The 17,500-nt window shown below is 43.4% G+C and overlaps 1 protein-coding gene across 5 annotated transcripts in view; it reads left to right on the forward strand.

Moving 5' to 3' along the window:
• The window catches only part of LOC126998585 (uncharacterized), a 193,824-nt gene that overhangs the window by 131,754 nt on the left and 44,570 nt on the right, over positions 1-17,500 (forward strand). For all 5 annotated transcript variants that reach the window (XR_007752940.1, XR_007752941.1, XR_007752939.1 and 2 more), the window contains one exon: positions 12,639-12,674. Coding sequence is in view for 1 of the 5 variants with exons in the window: in XM_050860413.1 (XP_050716370.1) it covers positions 12,639-12,674 (36 nt within the window). In the remaining 4 variants the exon portion in view is untranslated. The remainder of the gene's footprint in view (positions 1-12,638; positions 12,675-17,500) is intronic.

The raw sequence follows: 17,500 nt of genomic DNA on the forward strand, positions 1-17,500 counted from the left end.
AGGATGGGAGTCAGGATTCAGGAAGCTTAGTGAGGCTTGAATGGGATAGGTGGTCAGAAAGAAACGCGGGATTGCAAGGCGGCTGGCGACAGTACGGACACAAGGCTGGCCGGCTCGTACGCAGGTAAAAAATGAAATGGGAATGGAAGGAAGAGGAAAGTTAAGTTAGGTAGAAGGGAAGAGAAGGAAAGGAAGGGAAGGGAAGGGAAGGTCAAGTTAGGTAGCAAGCAAGGAAGGACATATATGGAGAAGGGAAAAAGAAGGAAGGAAATTAAGGAAAAAAAGAAGGGAAAAGGGAAAAAGGACAGGATAAAAGGAAAAAAAGACAGAAAAAGGAAGAAAAAAGGGAAAAAGGAGGGAATGAAAGGGAAGAAAAAGGGGATAATGAGGGAAAAGGAAAAAAACGACAGAAAATACAGGAAAAAGAAAAAGACAGAAAAGACAGAAAAGGAAGAAAAAGGGAAAAAGGAGGAAAAAAGGAAGAAAAAACGGAGAAGTGAGGGAAGAGAAAAAACAACAGAAAAGACAGGAAAAATAACAGAAAGGACAGAAAAGAAGGAAAAAACCGAAAAGGAGAAATGAAGGGGAAGAAAAAAGGGAAGACGGAGGGAAAAGGAAAAAAAGACAAAAGAAAAAAAAGAAAAGACAGAAAAGGAAGACAAAAGCGAAAAGGGAGGGAAAAGAGAAGAAAAAAAGAAACAAAGGAGGAATGAAAGGAAAGAAAAAAAAGATAGTGGAAGCAAATCACACACGAACCAGAATTAACAACGTCATCTGTAAAAACAAACAAACAAACAAACAAACAAACTAACAGCGACAGGAAACACTTGAACAAAACACATCATAGACAAACAAACAAAAACACAATCAAACACATTAAACTTATAGCGAATAAAAAATAACAAGAAAATAAAGAGCAAAACAAATAAAGAGAAAAGCATTTTGGAGATTATTATGTAAGTCTGAAGGGGAGGGGGAGGAGGAGGAGGAGGAGGAAGTGAGGGAGGAAGGAAGCAGGCTGAGGTAAGCAAGAGGATTACCTTAAGTGGTTGGCAGGAGGGAGAAAGGGAGGAATGGAGGGAGGGAAGGAGGAAGGGAGGAGAGGAAAGCAGGCATACGAGGCAGGGAGGATGTGTAGGGTGGCAGCAGACGGCAGGTAGAAGAGGGCAGGTAGGGCAGGTAAGGTAGGTAGGTAGGCAGGTATACATTTAGGTAGGTAGGAAGGCCGTGCTGGGGGTTAAGAGCTCGTGGCGTGCGGGAGTGAGTGGCGCGTGTGAGAGAGCGAGAGAGAGAGCGAGAGAGAGAGCGAGAGAGAGAGAGGGAAGGAGAGAGAGAGGGAAGGAGAGAGAGAGAGAGAGAGAGAGAGAGAGAGAGAGAGAGAGAGAGAGAGAGAGAGAGAGAGAGAGAGAGAGAGAGAGAGAGAGAGAGAGAGAGAGAGAGAGAGAGAGAGAGAGAGAGAGAGTTAATAGGTCTTCGTATTGTGTTGGATTATGAAGGAAAAAAAGACAGAAGACAGGAAAAAATAACAGAATGGACAGAAAAAGGAAGAAAAAACTGGAAAAGGAAGAATGAAGGGGACGAAAAAAAGAGGGAAGACGGAGGGAAAAGGAAAAAAAAGACAAAATAAAAAACTAGAAAAGGCAGAAAAGGAAGATAAAAAAAGAGTGAAAAGGAAAGAAAAAAAGAAGAAAAAAAGGACACATAAATGAGGAGTCTGTAACAACTAACTCACTTTAGGTTAGTTCGTGTTCTCGTGTCACCGTTGAAGATGTTATGGCATAGACAGTTCAGATGTTTTGTATGTTTGTATGAATGTCTTGTGAGATGTTTATTTTGTAAGGGGTAACAATGGAGGTGATGTGACGTAAGCGTAGTGTGAGGAATATATATACATACGAAGAGCTGATATATCCTTTTCTTACCTTATTGTAGATGTGGGGGACGAGGTAGTTAGTTTGGAGGATTATGTAAGAGTGCAATAAGGCATAAAGCATAGAACTAACTAACTAACTGTCTCTATGAAGGTATTATGTTGTTTTACCATTCTTTGTTATAGGGGATCATCGAGTTTGACAGGGAAGAGAAAATAAGGGATTGACATGTACACGGAAGATCGGTAAATATTAATACAGCAAAGGTATGAGATGATAAAAGCACGTGTATAAGACTATTAAAAATGAATTACAACAGGGAATTCAGCGTGACCATATAATTACAGCTCTTACGGCACAAAGGGGAAGATCAAGGGACAAAAAAACTGTACTTGTGTCCATCCCTGAGCACAACTAAGCCAGCCATCGCATCAAAAGCCAATTGACGATGACACAACATGAAATAGAAAACGAGACACAACAACAACAGATCCAACATGACCACAGACCCTCACACACACGGGGAAGACAGAGGAAAAGCAAACCGTACATGTGTCTATCCCTACGCAGAGCCAAGCCAACCATTGAATAATAAGGCAATTTTCCCGGTGCGTGACTCAGATGATGACGGAGGTGAGGGACGGAGAGGAGGAGGAGGCCCGGATGCTGGGTCCAGTCACCCCCTCGTGGCTGACCTCCAGAAACACGAGGGCCCGATGCTAGGAGGATAGAGACGAGAGAGACCTTGTTATTCATTCCCTGGCGATAAGGTAAAGAAATATAAAGAAGAAAAGGAAAATAACTGGATGCTTAGGTGTGTCGGCGTGAGGTATGCAGACTCAGGGAAGGAGGAGGAGCGGGAGCAATGCCCTCTTCCTCTTCCTCCCTAGGGCGGAAAGATGGAGTGGAGGCGGAAGGAAGTCGCACGAGGTAGCAGTGTTGCGTGTCCCCGGGCGGCCTGACAGCTGTGTTGACCTCCCGCCCTACTGACCAACATGCTGACCAACAAGCCCTTGCCGCCTGACCCACCCTGGCAGCCCCCATAGCTGTTTGTCTGCTTTTTTTTTGTTATTGTTTTTCCGGGACAATACGTGTATGAAAAAGAGATGTCCAGCTGATTTGTGTCTAATTTATCGTGTTGGGTTCGTGTTATCTGTCCCGCCGTGGCCCACCTCCGTGCAGCTGTCTGTCTGCCTGTCTGTCTGTCTGTTTCCTCCCCGCGGCAACACGTGGAGGCACTTGTTGACTTGTCGACTGATTGGAAATGATATCCTATTGATGCTGCAGGATCGAGGTAAGTGAAACATTTATATATATATATATATATATATATATATATATATATATATATATATATATATATATATATATATATATATATATATATATATATATATATATTTAATTTTATTTTATTTTTGTTTATTATTCCTTTACAATATAAGGCCGGAATACGCTGTTCCCTCAGACCATTACAAAAGAGGCCAAAAGCAGAACAATTTAATTCAATGCCCAATATCATCGTGGCTTTTTATTTGTGGGGCTCGTGTGAAATGTTAAACCCACCTTAAGAAAGAATAGTTCAGGCCTCGTTAATGCCTCTTGATTAACACAAAGTCAGTCGCATCAATAACCACATATTCATACTGAGAGTTCGTCACGCTTCTTTTACTACTATTTCTTAGGTCTATTATTTATTAACTATTTATCTTTGTGTGTTGCGTAATTCATATAGTGTGTGCCCATCAGAACCTTAACTTGGGTGTGGCGTCTCTTAGTTGTAGGAGATATTGTGTGAGTGATGGCGGAGGACTAGAGAGAAGGGGGAGGAAAGGAGGAAGGAGGCTGAGGTAAGCAGGAGGATTACCGTCTGTGGCCAGTGATCCTCCTGTCGTCAAGCATTAAACTCGTCCTCGCAGCAGCCCGTGCAACCCAGTGACTCCCGCGGCGCCTCCTTGCCTGCATGGGTTGCCTGGGCCTCGTTGGGGAGTGTAGGGCATCTCCTCCGCCGGTGCTTTTTCTCCCATCGACGTTCCCTCACCCTCACCGTCCTCTCCTACTTTTTCCATCTTGAACAGTCTCCCCTCCTGGATATTTCTCCCTCTAGGCATGTTCCTTTTTATTAATCGCAAATTTCTAGACCAGTAATAGAGCAAACCAGAGAGTAACCTAACCTAATCCTTCCCACTTTATTGTTCACGTTTATTTTTGCTGCCCCTCTCGCTTTGCCCCTCTTGAATAGCCTCCCCTCTCAGATATTTCCCTTACAAACATGTCCCTTTTTCTTATCGATCACAAAATTTTCATAGCAGTAATGGGACAAACTAAAGAGTAACCTAACCTCATTAAAGTAGCATCCTTTCCCACAAAAAAAATATTATAAGCCTTTTTTTCACGGCCCTTGATCCCTGAAGCGACTTGACTTGCTGCCCTTCGAGTGTTGCGTCGTCATGAAGCTGTGAAAGTAAAGTGTGCCTCTTGTAAACGTTATATTGAGTTTCGTTAATATTAGATGTAAAGCTTAAATCGGGCAGAGAGATAGACCAGCTATAGTAAGTGTCGGCGAGTTCAGTCATTCAAAAGCTGCCTGACCTCTCTTTTGTCCTCTCCTTCAGTTTGCTTTTGCTTCGTTTATTAATTACCCTGAACTGTTTATTGCCCCTGAAATGTTTCCTTTACCGTAAAAAAAAAATTTGCTTCATGTATTGTGGCGCGTCCTGTGTGTCGTGCCATGAGCCATCTCTCGGCGAAATAGTTAAGGCTTTTCTTGCTGCAAATGTGGATGAATGTTGCGAGTGCTGTCGATTCTAACCATTCTGCAGCATCTCTGTGTCTGTACCCTGCTGCCGTACCAAAATCAGAACACGCAGGGGCCCGGCCATAAAACTCTCCTGAAATTTTCCTCTTTTCCTTACTGAGTCATTTCCCTTCTACTCCTTTCCCCCCCTGGTCATTTCACCCTCCATCACGACATTTCCCCTTCTACTTATTCCCCCGTGGATATTTAACCATCGATTTGTTACCCCTAGATATCCCTCCTCTGACCTATTCCCCAGTGAACATATCCCCCTTCAGACGTTTCCATTCTCCTACTCTATCTACACTATTCGACCTGATTACCCCCTAATAAGTATAATGTAACCTGAAATATTATAGAGGAACCTTGCCACGATAGATAAGCCCGCATTTCTTTATCCCAACTCAGCGCTGGCGGAATTATATGAGGGGAAACTGTAAAGTCCACAGAGAATATATGTTTATAGAGGAGAGTGTGTCAGACGGGGATGCTGCGAAGAGGAGGGAGAGGAGAGGGTGATGGGATGCTTAAAAGGGAATGTTATGAGAGGCCCCTATAGATTCATCAGACACGTGGGTATGGGTGACGCGCAAGCCTCAGGTCGTCAAGGGAAAAGGTTGAATGTCTCGTTCAGTTTGCGCGTTTTACAAGAAATTACCTCATCAGCGAGAGGTCTTCAGGAATTCGCGTGCCGTTTCCTCGCTCGCCTGGCAACTCGTTTTACGTCGCGCCTCGTGGCAAACAATGGGCAAGTGTGGCGGCTGATCCCCGGGCCGTAGTGAGGTCATGGGGGGGTCAGGTCAGTGGCATAACGGAAGGAAAGGTGGAGGGACAAAAGGCGGCGGCGGGGGGGAAGGGAAAGATTAGGTCGAGTGGTAACGGAACGCAGGCTGTTAGTACGTACGCACACACACACACACACACACACACACACACACACACACACACACACACACACACATTTCTGTAAACAAGTACTTGACCTACATTACATACAGACCTCACATACGCCGGAGCTGTGTTACTGTGTCAACTTTTTTTTTTTTTTATGCACGCCCAGTCATACATTTGCTTTGTCTGAGGGATCGCTGGCAAGTACTACCGACCTCTTCACTTTTTTTTATGATTCTTCAGCGATAAATAAACACGTGCATAGATTGACTGATAGATGTTTAGTGACCTTAACATTCACTTGGCATGCGGCTTACAAACACTTAGACATCTATATGGCAGTGACTTTTCAGGAATGTAAGATTAGGTCATGCATAAAACCCTTTCTCTAGACACGTTTGATACAGGAAAGCTAATTTACTGTGATTAACGAAAGATACTGGAAATGACAGCTTACCCATGATATATGAGACTTAGCTGTCACACACACACACACACACACACACACACAAATGACTATTATTTTCCTATTGCAAACACAAACCTTCTGCGGCGGTCGACTGTCGCCACACTGACAAAACTGTTCCTAGAAATGATATATACTAATAACTTCCTTTATTTTTCATCTTCTTCCATCTTCTTTTGTGAGACCATCATACTGCCGGCATTTTTTCCTTATCTTCTCCCTTTCCTTCTGTGTTATATAGAGGAAGTGTGTGTTATGGTATTGTGGTATTGGACTGCTTGACTGTCATTCTACGCCTTGTCTCAGATCATCACAGCCTTCTTTCCTCTCTCTCTCTCTTGTCTCCTCTCTCCTTATCATCTCCCTTTCCTTCTGTATTATAAAAAATAAATGTGTGTTTTGATATAGTATTGGATTGCTTGACTGCCCTTATCCGCCCCGCCTCAGCCCGTCACAGCCTTGTTTCTCTCGGGACTCGCTGTCCCCGTCACCCTCATCCTCCTCGGGTCCCCTGTCGAGATCTGGCTGTCAGGTTCTCCCCTGGCAGCTGCTATTGACGGCCTGTGACAGCATCGCGTCCCTTCACCTCCTCCCTTCTGCCTGGGGGCTCTGACGTCACACGAGGAGGATCAGATGTAAACAATGAGAATGGGAAAAAAAACCAGTTTATTTGCGATTTATTATTTTGTTTCGCGGGTTTGGTTTGAAGGTCACGTCTGCCGTCTGTGTGTGTGTGGATGGGTGGGTGGGTGGGTGTTTGTGTGTTATCCCTTTTGTGTTTATTGTTTCATGTGTTTGGTTAAGGTCATGGCTACCGAATGTTGTTGTTTATGTTTTAGTTTGTTTGCGGCATCTCTCAGTCAGTCAGTCACCCGCGGTCTGGCTCTCGAAGGGGCTTATCGCGAATGAAAAATAGCGACTCTTGAGGACTTCGTCAATTCAACGCTCATGAAATATTCAACATCATGCAGCAGCTCCCGAGACTTTTGAGTTACGTGCCTGTACCTGTGCCTGTGTGTGCCTGTGTGTGTGTGTGTGTGTGTGTGTGTGTGTGTGTGTGGTGAAACTGCACTGAATTCTGCCCCACTTCACTCAGTTATAATATCATGAATAAATTACGGGGTGGCAGACAGGCAGGCAAGAGGGCGGGTTAGGGTAGGCTGGGTTGGGGTGAGTTGGGGTGGGTTGGGTTACTGACGGAGGGCTGAAGGGAGAGGGAGAGGGAGAGGGAGAGGCAGGCACCGGTGACGACGACCAATCTTTGCCCGGGAGTCTAACAATGGTCCAGTTTTCCCACGGGCGGCAGGAGAGTGTGGCGGCACGTGCGGGGAGGTGTGTGGTGAGGTGGTGGTAGGGGGGAGGGGAGAGGGTTGGGGTGTAAGGTAAGGGAGGGGGAGGGAGAGGGTCAGTGTGTGTGTCTCATTCATCAACACCAAAGAACTAGACTCGGCTGGGTGTTTCTCTCTCTCTCTCTCTCTCTCTCTCTCTCATTGTCTTTGTGGTCTCCTCTCTCACTCACTGTCTATACCACCCCCGCCTAACACTCCTCTCTCTCTCTCTCTCTCTCTCTCATTCATTGCATCACATAATTATCACACAATTTATTTTGGCTTGTTATTGTTAGAGAGCGTGTGTGTGTGTGTGTGTGTGTGTGTGTGTGTGTGTGTGTGTGTGTGTGTGTGTGTGCATTTATTTCTACTTACCTGTTTGTTTTTTGCGTGAATAATGTGCGTGAGTTACCTGTGTGTTTGATTACTTGCGTGTGTGCGTGCGTGCGCGCTTAGAGAGACACTAACAACCCTAGCCATACGTCGTCCTAACCCCACCACACAACCACCTCCTCCTCCTCCCTCGCTAGCACAGACGCGCGCCCGAGACAACAACAATAACCCAAGTAAGAGTATTTTCCACGGTCGAATTAACAATGTCTAATAGCGCGGTTACCCTCTCTGTCACCAATCCCGGGAAGGGGCGCCGTAAGGGTCAGGTTCCCGGGCGTGGAGGCGGCGGGGTGGACCTTCGCTGCGGCCGCCAGGTGCAGAGAGCAGCTGGTGGGAGGGAGGGAAGAGCTGCCGGCGAGTGCTAGACAGACGGTGATGGTGACGGGCCCTCCACTCCCTCCACCACCACCCTACCACTGCCACCACCACCGCCCTCTTGTTTACTACTGTAGTGAACTTGGCCCCGTGACTCACACCGCCTACGCCACGGCCACTGCCTCCTCGTCTCTCTTTTCTGGCATACTTTTTGTTTTGTCATACATTTTCTGGGTCTCCCTTTTCTTTTACCGCATTTCTATATTTCCCCACTCTCTATCTGTCTGTCTGTTTGTCTGTCTATTTATCTTACACACGCACACACACACACGTACACACACACACACACACACACACACAATTTCCTGGTTTGATGTATTAGATTTGTTTATGTACTTATTTTACAATCTCGTCATTTTATGACTGAAGAATGTCTGCTCAGTATATATATATATATATATATATATATATATATATATATATATATATATATATATATATATATATATATATATATATATATATATATATATATATATATATATATATATATATATATATATATATATATATATATATATATATATATATATATATATATATATATATATATATATATATATATATATATATATATATATATATATATATATATTTAAAACACGTACTTCTCACCAACACTTTCATAACATCACTCTGATGGCCGTCGGTCCGTCATATATTATTATTGCATGCCGCCTCTCCTTCCTCCCCTCCTTCCTACCCTGGCCTCCCTCTCAGTCTTCCTCCCCAGTCACTGTCTTTACATCCTCGCCTTCCTCTGATGCCTCGAGAGATCCGCGTCGCTTGTGTGGGGTCGCCTCGCACAAAACGCCTCGTACGCCTTTCCAATAAAGCCAGCGGTGACCCTTTTTTACCAAGCCAGCCTTTTGTTCCCTCCCTCCGCTCGCCGGCCTGCACGCGCCCCGTTGCTCCCTCTCTCCGGCCACCTTTCTTTTCCAAGCCCGAACACTACACCTCCACCGCTCCCATCCATTACCCAGAGCACTGTTACGTATTCCCTTCCCTCCTCCCTTTCCTTCAAGTCAGAACACAAGTCACATCATTGCTTTGCCTTACTCAGAGTACCTTCACATATAACCTTCCTTTATACCTTTCTTTTCCAAGTCAGAACACAATCTAGAGCGTCCTTATCCCATATTCAGTGTTCTGTTATCTGTTTCTTTCCCTCATTACTCCTCCACTTCCTTCCCTCCTTACTTCCACTTCCCTTTTTTCTTCCATTTACTTTCCTCTTTACTTCCCCCTTTATTTCCGTCATTACTTCCACTTCCTTCTTTACTTCCACATCCTTCCCTCCTTACTTCCCTCTTTACTACTCTCATTACTTACACTTCCCTCTTTACTTCCACTTTCTCTCTTTACTCCTCCGCTTCCTTTCCTCATTGTAAGTCTACCTTGTGTTTCATCTGCATAATTATTTACCTTATAATTATCGTTTTTTCATCCCAGTTGCTTCAAGAAACGTCGACTTTATTGTTATTTTCGTTCATTTTAATATCTAAGAAAAGACAACTTCCGGGCTAGCTCAGTTCACCTTCCCTAAAGTTTACAGGATGGCTCCGTCCCTGTAGTTTGCCAGGTGCCCAAATATCACCCACAAAATCCGGGTTAACACGGTTCATTTTCCCTCAAGTTTCCCAGGCCACCAATTATCGACCAGCAAGGAAGGGTGAGCAGCTGGGTGGCCGGGCTGACGACTGATTCTATATGGATTCGAACCGAGACTCCTGATTTCATAACGACACGAGCTTGCCATAACACCCAAAGTCTCTGTTTCATTATTATTTCTATTTTTATTATTATTTATTTTTTTCATTATTGCTGCTGTTGTTCTTGTTGTTATTGTTGTTGTTATTGTTCCTGTTCTTGTTGTTGCATTCGTTGGCTAAGAAGTTAGAGGATAGGAAAAGAAGCTGAATTCTGAAACCTTTATTGAAAAAAAAAGGGGGAGAAAATTCAGACCATTATTCAAAGAGTCAATGAAGTAAAAATCTGTCACATATTTTTACATTAGGAAGTGATGAGATTTATACGTGTGTGTGTGTGTGTGTGTGTGTGTGTGTGTGTGTGTGTGTGTGTGACAGAGAGAGAGAGAGAGAGAGAGAGAGAGAGAGAGAGAGAGAGAGAGAGAGAGAGAGAGAGAGAGAGAGAGAGAGAGAGAGAGAGAGAGAGAATGACGGAAAATAGAATTATCTCACTCTCTTACTATGTCAAACAAAAGTGTTCCTCTCCTCTCTCTCTCTCTCTCTCTCTCTTCTTCGTGCCGCCACCAAAGAATCCTCCTTTTTTTTTTTCCCGCATGACTATTAGTCGCCTCGTTCCTCTGTGGCCTCAGTTGGGCTCAATCCTCTTTGTTTTTTCCTTCTTTTATTCACTTATACATTTTTATGATGCTACAGGCTTTGTCCTCGGTCGTTGCGGTGGACTGGCGAGAGAGAGAGAGAGAGAGAGAGAGAGAGAGAGAGAGAGAGAGAGAGAGAGAGAGAGAGAGAGAGAGAGAGAGAGAGAGAGAGAGAGAGAGAGAGTGCGTATGGATGGAAAATATGGAAAAAAATATATTAGTTAGGCTATTGAGGTTTGACGTGATTTTTATGGCCTTGTCGAGGTTGAAAAGTCGTCATGAAGCGGATGGATGTTGGGTTAGTTTTAGGGAGGGAGGGAGAGAGGGGGAGAAACAGACAATGAATGGATGAAAAGTATGGAAAAAAATGTTAGTTGGGCTGTTGGGGTTTGGCTTGGATATATTAAGGCCTTGGCGAGGTTGAAAATTTGTCATGAGGTGGATGTATGTGGTGTTAATTTTAAGGAGGAAGGGGTAACGGGACTCTGTTTTAGCAAGAATTGGAAGTTGCCATCACTAATTAAGCAACAGTCAAAGGTTATGATTATTGATAAGGACAGTGCAATCGGTAGGGAGGATATTAAGACACTTAGGTAACTTATTTTGCCCGTTTTTAGCATCTGATCTTTTTCTTCTTTCTCGGAGTAGCGTTGTACGTGTTATTTTGTATTCCTTGGCCTGTTTCTTCCATCATCCTCATCCTCATAATCATCATCATCACCATCTTCATAATCAAAAGCCTTCTCCATCGTTCTCCACCTCTTTCACTCTCCCTGCCTGATGTGATGTTAGTCCACTCCATCCAGCTCCGACAAACGTTCAAATTTCACCTCTCCATCTGCTTCTCTGTCTGGTTGGCCCGACTGAAAACAGAAACATAGTAGTGTGATGATAATGACTTGGTAGGGTCCCGGAGTATGATGACTGGAGGAAGACCGACTTAGGGGAGTAGCTATACTGTTTCATCACTGTATGGGAACTTGTATTCGGAAATTACTTTGGGCGGTCCGGGTTGATTGATTAATAAATTGATCGATGCATTTATTTATTTTTGAGGAGGGAACACACACACACACACACACACACACACACACACACACACACACACACACACACACACACACACACACACACACACACACACACACACACACACACACACACACACACACACACACACACACACACACACACACACACACACACACACACACACACACACACACACACACACACACACACACACACACACACACACACACACATTCCGACCCAACTGATTATAAAACATGAAAGTATATAGTATTTGATTCCTTATTTCCATCGGGACGGTAAGCTTGAGTGGTGTTAGGAAGTGTTTACTGAGACAGACACAGATAGACAGATGGACAGACAGACGGTACTGGTAAGATTTGGCAAAGGGGTGGATAAGGGGGGAAGGAGAAGAAGGGGTCGGGGTAGAGGGAAGAGAGGGGGAGGAGGGATATAGTAGGGAGGAGAGGGAAGGGGGTTTAAGGGTGAGAGGGAGAGAAAAGGGGGTTGGGTGATAGGGTGACAAAGAAAGGTTATAGATCGATATGTATTTAAGCATTGACTATGGGGAGGAAGGGATTACGTGTGAGAAAGGATGGGAAGGAGGGAAAACAAGGGGACAGGAGAAAGGGTGAGATGTGCCCTGTCTCTCTCTCTCTCTCTCTCTCTCTCTCTCTCTCTCTCTCTCTCTCTCTCCTCCTCCTCATCCTCCTCCTCCTCCTTTTCCTCCGCCCCCACACGACATAATCTCCTTTTCTTCCTCTCTCCTTCTTCCTCTCTTCCTCCTTTTCCCCCTCTTTCTCCTCCTCCTCCTCCTCTTTCCCCTCACCCGTCACCTGGCTTTTTCATCTGCGGTCTTATGATGGCGCAAACCCCCCCCCCCCCACACACACACACACGACACCCACGCCATCTCTCGTCATCTCCGTGGAATTATTCAAACTGTCGTCATCTCGTTCGTTTGCTATTCCTATACTTTTGCTTATTTTATGGCCTATGGAATGACTGTTATGGTGTTTCTTTCTCTATCATTACATGTGGGCGTTTGGGATATAGGTTAAGTTTTTCAGTGTATTTGTTTTATTGTCTTTAAGGTTACTAGACTTTTCACCAACGATAACTTTTTTCCTTTAATTTTCAGGATACTTATTGGTGGCGGCGAGGTCTGTTGTCTGAGGTAAGATATTTGTTTTATCTATCTCTGTCTGTCTATTGATCTCTTTCTAGCATGCCTCATCCACTCCTCCTGTTGCCCTTTGCTCCCTGACTCCTCTTTTATCTCTATTTCCCTCGGCTCCTTACTCCTACCCTGTCCACCCTGCCTTGTTTCACATACCTTCTGGCTCCATCCTCCGTTTTCTCCGCCCCTTGTAATAACACCTCGAGACTCCTCATTCGATACATTTCCCCTCATGCTGCGCTCCGTACCCTATGCCCCGTATCCTCTGAGATCTTTGCACAATATATAATGCCATTTTAGTTGCACCTCGTTATTTGAAAGACACGCAGTCCAAAATTTATCACCCAGACAATGCAGCGATAAGATAGTCTACGGTGCAGCATTGCCACGTTTAACCTACCTTACCCAGACTAGCCGCACCCCATTTTCTCTTTTCTGTTGACCGTTACTCACTCTGGACAGCCCTCATCAGAAGACATAATCCAAGGAAGGCGAAAATACAATACTAAGCAGTTATCATTCTAATGGAGACATAAAAAAGCCGAAACAAAGTAAGGAAGGGGCGAGAACATTGGTGTGTGTGTGTGTGTGTAAAGACCTCGTGGTGATGCTGTGGGTCTAAAAGTGTGTTGGTGAGGCGTGTGTGTCTTTGTCGGGGTGACGTGCGCGGCGGCCCCCAAAACCCGGATGCACACGAGGACACACACACACACACACACACACACACACACACACACACACACACACACGGAAGGCTGCAGCTACTACACTACAGTTCAGGGTCACTAGGTTTGTCAGGTCGCGTCATTCAGACCGCCAGCAGTAGACGCGTATATATATATGTGTGTGTCTGTCTATAATTTGGCCAGATAATTGGTTAGAAATGACGGTACAATTATGACATCAGGAAGTTAGTGAGGGACACATCTTTATTTTTCTTTATATATATTTGTTTATTTGCTTTTTGGAAACTCATCTTGATATACACGTTTTTCTAGCGCATTTTCCTTCATGTGTGTTTGTTTTTTTATTGAACGTGAAGAAGAAATTGACAGAGAGAGAAATAAATAGACAGATAGATAGATAGAGAGGTAGAGAGAAAAAGAGATACTATGTGTTACTTTCATAGTTTTGGCAACAGTTTATTCACTAGTACTTATCTGAGATAGATAGAGATAAAGAGAAAGAATGAGAGAGAGAGAGAGAGAGAGAGAGAGAGAGAGAGAGAGAGAGAGAGAGAGAGAGAGAGAGAGAGAGAGAGAGAGAGAGAGAGAGAGAGAGAGAGAGAGAGAGAGAGAGAGAGAGAGAGAGTGAGTTTGTATGTTTTCCTCATATTTGCAACTCTTTACTTACTCATGATTATTTTATTTATTTACTTGTTTATTTGGTCACTTCAATAATTTATTTTCCTTTCCGTAACCCTTTTCTTCTACTATATCCACATTTGGCATAGCGTATCTGCCGTCCGTCAAAAATCCGTGGCTCATAGTGGAATAGTTATACGAAAAAAATCAAAATATAAACTCACTTATTCACTATTTTAATATATATATTTTTTGCGAACTTTAATACCCCAGTCTCCATGTATGTTTCCCTTTGCGTACTTACCGACATATGTGTTCGGCTATAACGTTATCAAATGAGCTAAAAAAATAGTCTAGTCGAAACATTTTTGCTAAGTGGTTTATTCAAATTATCTTTTTTATTGCAGACACTTATCTTCATTTACGCGTCATTTATAGCGCACCTATCGTCGTTTGCGTGAGTGTACTTAATAGAGTAAAGATAGTTAAATAAGGTAATATATTGTTTAATCTATCTATATTTATCTACATGTGCAGGGTATCGAGACACCTCTCCTCCCGAAATTGACCTCTCTTTTAGCAACTCTTAATATCTTCTTTTTATAGAGGCAGTGATTAGCGGGGTTTTTCCTCATTATTATTTTTTTTACCCTTGAGCTGCTCCGTTTACTGTAAAAAACAAAACAAAACAAACTTATTATCAATGTTTTCCACGCCGCGCCTCTTCATAACTTCTTTTTTTTTTTTTTAGGGGCAGTGATTAGCGGTGTTTTTTTTACTCTTATTTTTTTTTACCCTTGACCTGCTTCGTTTACTGTAAAAAAAAATTATTATCATTGTTTTCCATGCCGCACCTATATTCCCTCATCTACCTGGCTATAAGTGCCACAATTATAAGCGAAAGAAGGTGTCCCAGATATGATTCGATGAGGCGTATTCACTTATTATTTACCTCCGCCAACCTCTCTTTTTTTAATCGCCTCACTATCCATGGCGTATGTACACTGTACAGTTATCGACAGGGGAATTGATAATAGAACAGATAAATATAAAATCACAAATCTTGGCTCAGTTTCGATATCACTTCGTCTAGGAAAGAAGATGATTTTGTGGGGAAACTCTTATCGTGTGTAATCTCTGCTTGTATTTTGGCTTATCTCCGGTCATCTCCGTGGTTACAAGAGGAAAAGTTGTATGAAAAGTGATGTTGATATTCTGGCATCGAGGAATTCAGGGAAACGATCTATTTTATACATTTCGTTTTTATAGTCGCCCCAATATTTATACCACACGTGTTCGCTGGCGTATCTACCGTCATCTGCGTGTTGGGTCTCTGAAAACTCACCACGCTGCCTCCTCCTCCTCCTCCTCCTCCTCCTCCTCCTCCTCCGTTGTTTATCACAACGAAGATTGTTTATCACCTCAACCGCCGGAGGTTAGAAAGACCGAAAAGATGTTAAGTGGCGTGCTCATCGTAGAAAGTGACATTTTACGCACAATTGAAAAGATTAAAGTAAGCAAAGCTCCTGGTCCAGACAAAATTACCCCTAGGGTCTTAAAAGAAATCAAACATCAAATTTGTAAACCTCTCTCCATCATATTCAATAAATCTTTAACAGCTGGAAAAGTTCCGTCGGATTGGAAACTAGCAAATGTCACACCAATTTTCAAAAAGGGGACGAGTCTCATCCAGGAAACTATCGACCAATTAGCCTGACATCGATTGTTTGTAAGTTAATGGAGACTATCATTCGCGACAATATGGTGAAATTCTTCGAAGAAAATAATATAATAAATAATTTGCAACATGGCTTCCGTAGTAAACGTTCGTGTTTAACTAACTTACTTGATTTTTTCATTATATTTTTGAGGTGTTCGATGAAAGCAGATCAGTAGATATCATATATCTGGATTTTCAAAAGGCATTTGATAAGGTCCCCAACCAACGATTGCTCAGCAAACTATTGGCGCACGGTATCTCAGGTAACATTCACAATTGGCTTGTGGACTGGCTCTCTGAACGGAAACAGAGAATAGTTCTAAACGGTGTTACATCTAACTGGCTCGATGTCAAAAGCGGCGTACCTCAAGGATCAGTGCTTGGCCCCATGCTCTTCTTAATTTATGTTAATGATATCAATAATGGGCTCACTTGCAAAGTATCAAAATTTGCTGATGACACAAAAATTGCTGGTAAAGTAACTGCGACACTCGACGAAGAAGCTTTACAATCAGATCTAGATCGACTTGCACGTTGGGCCAATCAATGGCAATGAAATTTAACGTTGACAAATGTAAAGTGTTGCACATCGGAAAAAATAACAATCGCGTTCGGTACGTAATGAATGGCCAACAACTTTCTGCAGTAAGTAAAGAAAAGGATCTTGGAATCACTACATCAAGCGATTCATTGTTCAGAGGTAGTTAAAACTGCAAACAAATTGGTTGGCTTCATCGGACGAGTCTTTAACAATAAATCGGAAAAAGTAATATTAAAACTGTATAATTCGTTGGTTCGACCCCGTCTAGAGTACTGTGTACAGTTTTGGTCTCCCTATTACAGAAAAGACATAGAAAAGTTGGAACGGGTTCAACGAAGAGTAACAAAGATGATTCATAGGTTGAGAAATTTATCATATGAACAAAGGCTTAAAGAAGTAAATTTATTCAGCCTATCAAAGCGAAGAATGCGAGGCGATCTAATAGAAGTGTTTAAAATGTTTAAAGGATTCAGTGATATTAATGCGGAAGATTACTTTACAGTTGATCGATCAATAGAACAAGAAGAAATCACAATTTGAAGATAAGTGGTAAAAGATTCTCGTCGCACGAAGCTGAACACTTCTTCTTCAATCGAGTTGTTAATGTTTGGAACTCTCTACCCTGTGATGTCGTTGATAGTACAACAGTTACGGCCTTCAAGAATAGATTAGACAAGTATTTTGAATTCAACCAGCAACTAAGATATTACTCATTGTCGTAATAACGTAAAGTTCTTTCGAATACTGGTGTCCTTGTCCGCTTTTATCGCCCGGTTAGTGGTAGCAGTAATGGTAGTTCTTTCCTCTTTCCTACATAATTTCCATGCAGTTTTTCCATGCTACATGGTTCTTTTTCCTCTCCTGCCAGCTTTGGCTGGAGGGATGGGGGGGTGGGGAGGAGCCTTCGCCTTTGCTGTCCTTCATCTTCCACCTTTGATTAGATAGTTAGTGTAGCTTGTCACAAACAGCCTTGTAAGGACCAGCAGGTCTGCTGTTGTTTGTTCTTTCTTTGTGTACTTTGTGTCCTCCTCCTCCTCCTCCTCCTCCTCCTCCTCCTCCTTCTCCTCCTCCTCCTCCTCCTCCTCCTCCTTCTCCTCCTCCTCCTCCTCCTCCTTCTTCCGCTCCCCTTTGGCGTGAAGCTTCGTCCCCCACGTGGCCAAGTGTACGCCGCACCTGTGGAGGGAGAGGCACCACCTGCGCTGACCTCCACCGCCCCACAAAGGTCACACATGTGGCGCACAGATACGGCGGGGTGATG

This window comes from Eriocheir sinensis, chromosome 14 (assembly GCF_024679095.1).
Source record: "Eriocheir sinensis breed Jianghai 21 chromosome 14, ASM2467909v1, whole genome shotgun sequence".
NCBI classification, from domain to species: domain Eukaryota; kingdom Metazoa; phylum Arthropoda; class Malacostraca; order Decapoda; family Varunidae; genus Eriocheir; species Eriocheir sinensis.